General features: G+C 38.6%; 2 protein-coding genes and 1 non-coding gene across 4 annotated transcripts in view; all 3 read right to left on the bottom strand.

Annotated features, from left to right (window-relative positions):
* The window catches only part of hmg20b (high mobility group 20B), a 5,414-nt gene extending 3,665 nt beyond the window's left edge, over positions 1 to 1,749 (bottom strand). For both annotated transcript variants that reach the window (XR_003049262.1, XM_008338579.3), the window contains exons 1-5: positions 1,621 to 1,749; positions 1,150 to 1,309; positions 629 to 829; positions 293 to 413; positions 34 to 86 (exon numbers count right to left, since the gene is read on the bottom strand). Coding sequence is in view for 1 of the 2 variants with exons in the window: in XM_008338579.3 (XP_008336801.1) it covers positions 34 to 86; positions 293 to 413; positions 629 to 829; positions 1,150 to 1,230 (456 nt within the window). In the remaining variant the exon portion in view is untranslated. The remainder of the gene's footprint in view (positions 1 to 33; positions 87 to 292; positions 414 to 628; positions 830 to 1,149; positions 1,310 to 1,620) is intronic.
* A 1,203-nt stretch (positions 1,750 to 2,952) lies between these two features.
* On the bottom strand, positions 2,953 to 8,868 carry LOC103399931 (elongation factor 2-like). Its single transcript, XM_008338577.3, has 13 exons — positions 8,717 to 8,868; positions 7,552 to 7,766; positions 7,086 to 7,267; positions 6,755 to 6,963; positions 6,422 to 6,600; positions 6,200 to 6,305; positions 5,713 to 5,965; positions 5,428 to 5,623; positions 4,968 to 5,334; positions 4,525 to 4,878; positions 4,265 to 4,447; positions 3,977 to 4,109; positions 2,953 to 3,311 (listed from the first exon to the last, which is right to left on the bottom strand). Exons 1-13 carry the CDS (start codon positions 8,717 to 8,719, stop codon positions 3,118 to 3,120), a joined length of 2,574 nt encoding a protein of 857 aa, XP_008336799.1. The 5' UTR covers positions 8,720 to 8,868; the 3' UTR covers positions 2,953 to 3,117.
* Positions 6,038 to 6,105, bottom strand: LOC112486808 (small nucleolar RNA SNORD37). Its single transcript, XR_003049293.1, has one exon. It is a non-coding gene; the product is annotated as a small nucleolar RNA SNORD37 (small nucleolar RNA).
* Positions 8,869 to 10,553: the final 1,685 nt, after the last annotated feature.

The raw sequence follows: 10,553 nt of genomic DNA, 5'->3' as shown, positions 1-10,553 counted from the left end.
TATCTAACATTTTATCTCGATATGAAAGTATACCTTGGGCAAAGATGACCCAGCATTGGTGCTAACAATTACAGATGAGGTGTCTTCTGTCAGAGAAACAGGAAAAAACAAGACAAGGCAAATTAGGTGCCGAACCAAAATGACCTCACTCACTTTGTTCTTTTGTTATAACAAAAGTCATTTTCTAAAGGCAATAATCAACATTTATTGCAACGTACAAAGGATGAGTACAAAACATATAATATATATATATAATATATATAATATATATATAATAGAAGGCGGAGGTTACCTTTTTTGATCCTTTTGTCTTGTATTTTTGCGCTTGTGAGTTGATAGGCCTCAGTCTGCTGATATTCCTTGAGTTCTTGTGCATACTGCATTTTCTCACGCTCTGCCTCATCCAAATAACGCTGTCCGTACACAGATTTATTTTTGATTTTTTTTTTATCCAGTTGAAAAGCAGTCTTTTCACTTTTAAAAAAACACTAACATTTTAAACACTACATCATGAAAATAGAATTTGCCCAGAGAAATCATTTTACTTTGTGTCTCAAAGCCAAATGTTAAGAAATGAAAGAACGAAAGTATCCTAAAATGAACTCTTTTTGCTTGTTGTCAATATTACCTGTTTGTCATTTGGGGCTAATCGTGTCCACTCTGCTCCAAGCCTTTTGGTGATTTCTGGAAAAGGGAGGTCAGGATATGTGGCCCGCATAAGTTCTCGCCGTTCATTCAAAAAGCGGACATATCCTGTTACTGGTGCCTTTGGACCATTTGGTAGCACCTTCTTTCTTTTCTTTCCCTTTGGCCAGCCCCTTTTCTTTGGCTAATAAGGGTGAAATAAAATGTGTAAACATTAACAATTAGACATGTTGATTCTTCATTCATGGGATGATTCTTGCATCATCTGATTAAATTTATAGGACAATGTTTGTGCACTAGTGGACTTGAATCATGGTACAGTAAGTGCCGTCTGCAAGAAATGTTCAATAATTGCTTAAAAAGAACTATAAATATAATTATTTTAAATACAGAAATGTAAAATGAATGTATGTCTCCTTATTGGAAGTCTAAGCAACTCTATCATAATAAATAGAAACAAACCAAAACAAACCAAAACAAACAAACATACAAAGAGGAACTCACCTCTTCTTGTGGAGGATCGACTGAGTTTGAGGCTCTAGGTTGTTGGGGTGCATCACCCTGTTCTTGTTTGATTCCCCCCATGATCTTCCTCTCAGCGGTTAATTGACGAATGAAAACTAGTTCTTTAACCTTTAATGTCCACTCGTAAAAAGGCGGATGTCTGGAGAAACATTCGATCAATTGGGAACAAAATTATACATCGTGAAGTTTATTATAACATCCAAGCAATGACGTCGTGATCCAGGCTATCCTGACTGCTAGCTGCTCCGCAAGGCTAACCGATTACACTGGTTACACAAACAAACATACAACGGACCCAATAGTAATTTAAAATACTAACTCACGCACCAAAACAAAAACAGGTACATGATAAGATAATAGTTGCGATAACGTTTATGTCCAGGTAGTTGGGAATGTTGCGATTTTCAGCTTTTATTTACACTTTAAAGATTAACGTTATATTTTACTCACCCGATAATGAATTCCTTGTTGAAACAGGAAGTGAGAACTGCATGTCATCTGATTGGTCGAAGCGGCGACTCGTGATTGGCTTGTACAATAACTCGGCCTCCATACAAGAGCCAACGGCCTCTAGCACATATGCAAGTGTATGACTTTGCTGTTGAATGTCGGTAGCCGCAATTTGTGTTTTCTTGTTAAGAAAGCGTAGTTACCCATTAAGGCTTGCTCCTCTCTGTACTTTATATGTCCACTAACAAAAAATTCTTGTTTGTGTCGTGGCAGCCCAGTGGCGAAGGCATAAATGACCCACCGTGTCTCTTATTGGCTAGTACAAAGTACCTTAGTTAGAGTGATTTAAGAATAGTAACGCATCGTGCTTTATTATCTACCACTTAGCATTGACCGCTATTCATGCGAAAAGGGGACACGGTCGAATGTTCCTGTTATAATGGCGCGCGGCGTCTATTGTTCTGTTTATGTACACGTGGACTGAAGAGAGAATGGAAACATGCTGAATCCACGTTTCTGTTAGATTTAGGAACAAGCGTCTAGTACAACATACAAATGACCATGGAACTACAAAGGGTTTTCCTGGCGGTATATTAGTGAATCTGGAGCCACTGAACGGTGGGTATATAAATAAAACCCATTATGGATTACGAGCAATGGCGTTTATTACAATTCAGGGGTTTATGCCTACCTACGATAACCACGACATTGTTTCCCAGGAACGATGGGCTTCAATGTTACGATAAGATGACTTATGTCTAAATTGTGGCAGAAGCCTTTTTAAAACTAAACCGAAATACTGTAATCATCGCTGGGTGTTAAGAAAACATTGTCTTACTGTTCGTCACATTTTAACCACAAGTAACCCAGGAAATAAAACTATGAATATTTGTCAAAGAAATTTGAGCAGTATTCAAGACTTAAAGTAATTGAATCATTATATACTGGAACATTGTAACATTGGACCATGTTCGCATAATTCACACACACATATATATATATATATATATATAGATACATTTAGGTAAAAATGCATTTTCAAACTTTTATAAATGTGAAAATAACATTCCACTTGTAAATTAGTTCGTTACTAATAAGTTGACAAACAATGGTGACTGTTCCATAAAGTCAACACGTAAAATCCAAGGCGTAACCATATTTGAATGAATACCAGTAAAAATTAAACCAAACACTTTTAATTACAAAAAGGGGATCAAATTAGATTTTGCAGAACTAGTGTTCCATAAGAATCATGTTTTACACATTCTCCAAATTCAATAATATCTTTACTTAACTAAATAGTATTTAAGCAGTAAAATAAAAAGTCAAACAAAGTTTTTATTTTCTTTATTTTAATTCGTTTACAATTTTTGTAGTCATTTATTAGTTATGGTTAACCCTTTTGGCAAACATCGTTACTTTGTTCTGTACAGTCCCATGGTGTAGCTGTAACCTTGGTGTGAAAGGAGGAATGGGATCGAACATGATTCAAGGCTTTTATAATTTGTCCAGGTAGTTGTCCAATGCTGGGATTCCTTCTTTGAGCCCCTTACGTTTGCGTGTATCGGTAACAACTATGCCAGGCTTTGATGTCAACTCCATTGGGTTTCCAGGGAGGACCTGCCAGTGGTCAAACACGCACTGTGGGAAGGCTTGGCCACTGGTTGCAGAACGGAGGTCAGCTGTGAAACCTGCAATTGTAAGGAAAAAGAAAGTCATACCCAATCTATAAAAAGACGAGCTGCTCGCTTTGAGTACTAAAAACAGCAACCCTATATTGCACTACAAGAAGGGCCCAAATGTTGTAAAGCGATTCCCAGACCCTAGAGCACTGGTTCTTAACCCTAACCCCATTGGTGATGGGCCAAGCAGGGGTGTGTGTCATCACAAATCATACAAGTCGAGTATGTGTCTTGCCCTCCGTCGAACCCCTAGGGTTCGATCGAACCAAGGTTAAGAACCACTGCCCTCGTCATCAAATGCTTCAGCTTTATGGGGTGGACATAGCTCAGAGGAAGGTGCAATGGTTTCATAACTAGAAGGTTGTAAGAATGTTTCCAGACTGACAACACATGCCGTCAACTTGGGGTAGGGTAGACAGACAAAATATACTCTTGGTAACACCACTATCAAGTTAACTATAGTTAGTATATGTAAGAAATCAGTTTTGCTTGTAGCGAAATTAGTTAAAAGATTTTGTAAGACTTTATCTAGTATTTTAAAGTATTAAGAGAAAGAGCCACCTGTCAATAATCAGCCAGAAATCAAATTTATCAAATCAAAGTAAAATATTAGTTTGCCAATTTATGGAAATTAACTTTAGGAGAAGCTTGTTTGCTTTTCCTTTAGGACATACCAAAAGACTCCATGACAGGCAAATGGGCCTTGATGATTTGCATGGGTGTACCCGGAACCTGGAACTCATCAATGACATGACCACGTCTCCTGGTCAACACACCATAGATACCACCCATTGCACATTGTGGAACCTAGAGTAGAGATTGCAGATTAGAAACCAATGGTTTTTTTTGTTACAATATTTCAAGAACCGCTATAAAAGTATATATTTAAAAATCAAAATCAAAAAACACACTACTCCAAGCTAACAAAACAACTACATCTAAGTAACAGCCAATGGCTTTACCTGGATTTCCACCAAATACACAGGCTCCATGAGTTTGGGCTCAGCTGTGAGCTCACAAGCATAAAGAACTCTGCGGGCTGTGGGAATAATCTGACCACCACCACGATGAATAGCATCGGTATGCAAGGCCACATCATGGATGTCGAAGCGAATGGCACGCATGTTTTCCTCACAAAGAACACCCTGAATGCATAAAAGTAAAGGTCAATTTTTCATAACTCTTCATAAGCCACATGTATTCCACACAAAAAAGTAATTACCTCCTTTGCTGCCCATTGGAAGCCAGCAACAACGCTGTCCTTGATTTCATTAAGGTACTGCACTCCCTTGGTAACATCTACCAATAAGTTGGGGCCAGTGCCATCAGGGCCAAAGCACCAGATCTTTCGGGCCTCACCAACATCCCAATCGTATTTGTCAGCCAGGTAACGAGCACGGGTCTTCAGGTCTTGACGAGGAACAACCTCACCCTTTTCAATGTCTTCTGCCAGGCCCTCATCAAATGGACGAGCCCTCATGAACAGACGATTGTGCTTGTTGGGAGACTTTGACAGACACATAACGCTCGAGTCTGCTGAAACTGTTTCCCTGTAGGAAACCACTGGGTCAGATTTCTAAGAGAAAAAAACAAAACCCCAGAAATTTTAGATAAAAGGTCTTTGGTTAATAAATAAAACCAAAATTTGTTTAAGCAAAAACTAACAGTAATTGGAATGCCAGCATGGTCTTCTTCTAGATCTTTTAAACAGATTTCCAGATGCAGCTCTCCAGCTCCAGCAATGATATGTTCACCAGACTCCTCGATGATACACTGCACCATGGGATCTGACTTGGACAGACGCTTCAGACCCTCAACCAGTTTGGGTAGGTCAGCAGGGTTCTTGGCCTCCACAGCAATTCTCACCACAGGGCTAACACTGAACTTCATCACTTTCATGTTGTGAGCCTGCTCAAAGGTGGTGATTGTGCCGGTCTTGACAAGGTACTGGTCCACACCAACCAGACCCACAATGTTACCACAGGGCACATCTTCAATGGCCTCAGTGTAACGTCCCATCATCAGAACAGTCCTAGAAAAGGAAAAACAAAAACAAGTTAAAGGAATTACTTAAATTTTAACCCACTTTTAAGCCACTTAAAATACCTCTTCTAACACAACTAACCTCTGAATAGGTTTCATGTACAAGTCCTCTTTTTTACCAGGCACATAGTTTGGTCCCATGATGCGCACTTTCAAGCCAGTGGAAACAATGCCGGAGAACACACGACCAAACGCATAAAAGCGACCCTTATCATTGGTGGGTACCATCTTGGAGATGTACATCATCAGTGGACCTTTGGGGTCACAGTTCTTGATACCTAGAACAATGTCAGTGAAATTTTTTAGCTTGGGCTTTGCAATAGACGCTCTATTTTCAACAATATCAACAAGTGCAATAACAAATTACCCAGTGCGGCCTCATCATCTGGAGGTCCTTCATAGATCATCTCACAACGGTACTTCTGGGCAGTGACTGGAGAGGGCAGGTGGATGGCAATCATTTGGAGAAGGGCCTCTCCAGCAGGCAACCAGCGACGCATGACAGCCTTGAGGAGAGGCTTTCCTTCCTTTTCTTTGTCCTCAGAATCCAGCTTGATTTCAAGTTTCTTGATCAGTTTGTCAGTTTCCTCCTTATCGAAATTCATGATAGCAGTGAAGACCTAAAGGGATACAAAAATGCAATTTAATATGAAAGCTAAGCCAACACATTCAAAAATACCACTCTGTAATACACTCAGATTGAAAGTACTCATCACTAGTGAATCAGGTCAAAGTGAAGAAGTATTAAATCATCATTTGCAGGGATGCAAAGCAACAATATTTTACATAATATATACAAATGTTGCAAATACCCAAAATATTTTACTCCAAGTATTCCTAACCTATTGTGTTACCTTGTAGATGGGATCCAGGATAAGAGCAACAAATGAGCGAGGCAACATTTTGCCACCAGCTCCCTCACAATTCTTCAGGAACTTTCCAGTATCTGCATCATAGAACCTATGAGAATGTGGGAAAGAAAAAAAAAAAAAGTTTGCGTACTTTTAGCTCATGTTGCTATCAGGTTAAGTACAGAAATGTAAAATCACTTATTTCCATGTTTGTGTATAACTTACATATCACCCCACATTTTCTTCATTACACTTTCCACTTTCTTGCAGTGTGCAGCAGGTGTCAACTTGACTTGTCCTTTTGCAGCAAACTTTGCTGCATACAACTCTGCAAATTGTTTGAGTGTGAAAGCCCAGCCATGGAGACCAGAACCAAAGCCAACAGTACCACAAATTGGATCAACCTAGTGAAGTAACAAATACATATTTTTTAAAAAACAAGTTTAAAAAAAAAAAAAAATGAAATGCATGAGTAAGAAATTTTCAACTAATCACATGATATGGAATATACTTATAAATGTTACTAGTAGACAATAGGTGGCTACATAGAGAACTCACCATGATAGAACCCATAGGGGAATCTTGTTCTTCATATGTGCAAATGATGACATTGATGTTCTCAATAATGCGCTGAAAGGTTTGGTAAAGGTCCTCAGGCTGGATCTGCAACTCCAACAAGGCACGATCCATTTTGTTCATCATCAGGACTGGCTTGATACGCTCGCAAATTGCCTGACGGAGGACGGTCTCCGTTTGTACACAAACACCTATTGGAAACGGGAATAAAAAAAAACAAAAAAAAAAAAACATTGCTTGTAATTAATTGTAAACTTGTACAACTGACAACACATTCTTAATTCAAAGAAATTGCTAAAAAACTCAACCTTACCAGACACACAGTCCACAACCACCAAGGCTCCATCAGTCACTCTGAGAGCAGCAGTCACCTCAGATGAGAAGTCAACGTGTCCTGGTGAATCAATCAAGTTGATCAAAAAGCCAGCGCCATCCCTGCCTTGCTTAATGAAGGCCTGATCATTTTCAGTCAGCTCATAGTACAGGGAAATTGCTCTGCAAAAAAAAAAAAACAATTTGAGAAAATATTTTAAATCAGAATGTAGAATTACACTGTAGCACATTAAATTATATATAAAAAAAATCTATGCTACCAACTTGATGTGGATAAAATTGATGCAACGTGACCTCTCATAATGAATACCAATTTTCTTAAATCAGATTCTGTCACACTTGAGAATCGGCACCTTGTCTTTATCACCTATTGTCTACAACTGTCTGCCTGTAATGTAATGACACGAATACATTGCAAAACGACTATTAAATGGCTCAATGCTTACGTAGACTTGATGGTAATGCAACGTTCCTGTTCGTCCTTGCGGGTGTCTGTGAAACGGGTCTCACCAGCACGAGATGAGGCAATAATTCCAGCCTTTGACACCAGAGAGTCTGTCAGGGTAGACTTTCCATGATCGACGTGCGCAATCACAGACATATTACGGATGTTTGCCTTTTTGTCCATGATGGTACGGATCTGGTCTACGGTAAAGTTCACCTGAAAAGACATATGCAGCCCAAATTAGACATGACGAAAATGCAGAAAATATCATGGAGATTGGTCTTCGGTGTTTCTTATTAGAAACTAAATATACTGTACACAACTCAGACTTATGGAGAGCAACAAATCTGACATCGGAGACGTCACATCACGTTTCTCTTTACCTTTAACCGTGTAACCGGTGTCCGCCATCTCAACTGCGACGTTAGAGTCGACGTTCAAATCAAATGAACTCCCCTTGACCACCCGTTGAATGAATTCAATGGATTTTTTAAAAAGAATGTTACATAAAAATGTTTTTGTTCACGTTAATAAAGCGAAACCGTCTGACAAAATCCAGTTTGAAATACCTGCAACAGGCCACGTGTACACGCTGGAAACCATGCTAGGTGGTAGCACTACTTTGACAGCTAGTGTTGCATCCTGTGCCGGCTTGCGCTGATTACCGGCACATTTTAAAAACATATTAAGGGTTTAGAATAGTAATTTTAACATTCTTTGACGTTAATACCGAGATACACCGTTTTCAACTTACATTTAATAATTTAATATCTGTGTATTAGTATATATGTAGTTTCAAGGTTTTGTGGCCGCGGAAGGAAAGGCCCTGAACGCCGGGATTAAAACAACAACGTAGCACAAAAGTGTCCCGATGGATTGGGGAGTTAAAACTCCTTTCCTCATCGCAACGGCGCAACATGCCCTTCGGCGCTATTTAATTTAATATGAACATGGATGAGTAAACGGAGAATCTATTGGGAATCACAGAAGCTCTCTGGGCGTTGGGCGACAAAATGGTTGCCATTTTGATCAAAGACAACTGCAAGCACATACGTGTCAGTAGCGTAGTATCCGCAAAATGTATAAACAAAAACATTGACTTTTAACAAAAATACAACTGTTAAACGCCGACTGTTTTATTAACTGTTTTTATCATATTAACTTACCATTGTGACGGATGGTTTTGGATTCTCTAGGTGAGAAAAGCAGACAGGATTTTTAACACTGCCCACAACTCGATGGTTGAGGCAGGGAAGAGGCCGCTGACGTCAGAAACTAGGCTTTTATATGGCGCGCGTCTGTCTCACGCGTCATCGCGCAGTGACATGTATTGGCAAAGTCCAGTCGAAACAGTTATAAACTTATCTGGCAACATCTACGGACACGTAACAAGTTAGAAATAAGAACCGCGACAAACCCGAAAAGTATTATTATTTCAATCATATTTTTGTATTTTTCTGGGTAGGGTTGCGTCACATAACATCCGACGTAAAAACCGTGCCAAATCACCACGCCAACTAATCTGCTACGTTTTTTTTTATGTTTTTTTAAACATAGTTTTTCAATAAACGAAAATGTAAATAAAGTGTTGCGGGAAGCCTGTGATAAGATGGTGCTGTGTATTTCACATCGACACGACCTTTTGGTACTTTTTTGACAGGTGATGGGCACATTTCAAGTGAGCATTACATAACGTTAATGCAACGAAAAGAAGCCACCCAATAAAGGTGACCTTTATGAAGTGAATGTCACATCTAAAGGGTGAGACGATGATCGTAAGCGTCCTCTACAGGCTGAATTACACAAACACATCTCAGGGGGTAGATTTCAGTGTCCCCCAGAGGAAGCACTAATTGATTCAGGCTTTCATTTGTCCGTTCTGAAAATAATACATAATCTAACAAACCGGATAACATTTAAATAATAATATAATAAAAATAATAATGATAATGATGATGATAATAATATGTGGCACTTTGGCCCAGAGGCAATGTCTCTGTCATTGGTGTGGAACCCCAGGGTTCACCTCCTGGGCAAGTTAGAATCCCGGTTAGGGCGGTTGGTACCTTCAAGTGGACTCACCACCCGCAGGAAGGTTTTGGGGGCTTGGTACGGTTGGTATGGATAATAATAATAATAATGACCAGGAAGTGGCAAATAACTGGTAACGCTCAGATTATAATAATGTTTAAATTATGATTTACATGAAATGTTTGAATTTCTAATGTCTCAAAATTAATATAGTTTGAAACTTGTCATTGGAAACCAAATGTTCTTATTTTGTTTATTTAAAATAAAACTGCAGACGACATTTAAATGCATTATATAATATTGTCATATAAAATTAGTAAATCAAAAAAGATGATGGGATTGTGAAAACAATGTAATAACAACAACAACAAGTTATTGGGATTAGAAATGCTAAGGTTGCACTATTTCTTTTTAAATTCACCAGCAGATGGTGCTGCAGCTTTAACAAGCCACGAGCAACGACCGATATGCGGGACCGTTTATTGTAGCCATTTTTATGCAGTTCTTATCATATTAAGTGTTAACATGCCATATATTTGAAAACAACTTGATAACATGATTCTAGAAAATAAAGTGGAAATTGAAATGTTGAACCTAAAATGTTGATTAATAATATGAAGTGCTTGTTAGAAAAAGAGCACAGATATTCTTTGAAATCTAAAGCAGTGACTGGGATGCGCACAGAAATGCGCCAAAAAAGAAAAGAAAGAAAAGAAATCAAGACAACGTAACAATAGTAATTTAATTGCATACAGTCACCAGAGATGGTATTGGCTTTATGATGTTAATAGAGTGGTGGCGAACATAACTTGTTCCCATTTAAAGCAATAGTTATGTAAACACTTTCATACAACTGAGCTATGAATAGCATGTATAGACAACAAGAGAAGTGCTATTAATAAGTAAACTGTAAATCATGTTTTGAATTTATGCGTTTTTACTCTTTTATTAACTAAAGAACAATTGTAGTGA

This window comes from Cynoglossus semilaevis, chromosome 2, assembly GCF_000523025.1.
Source record: "Cynoglossus semilaevis isolate Cse_v1.0 chromosome 2, Cse_v1.0, whole genome shotgun sequence".
Classification (NCBI taxonomy): Eukaryota; Metazoa; Chordata; class Actinopteri; order Pleuronectiformes; family Cynoglossidae; genus Cynoglossus; species Cynoglossus semilaevis.
The sequence above is the reverse complement of the archived record's forward strand: the minus strand, read 5'-3'. Positions and strand labels throughout refer to the sequence as shown.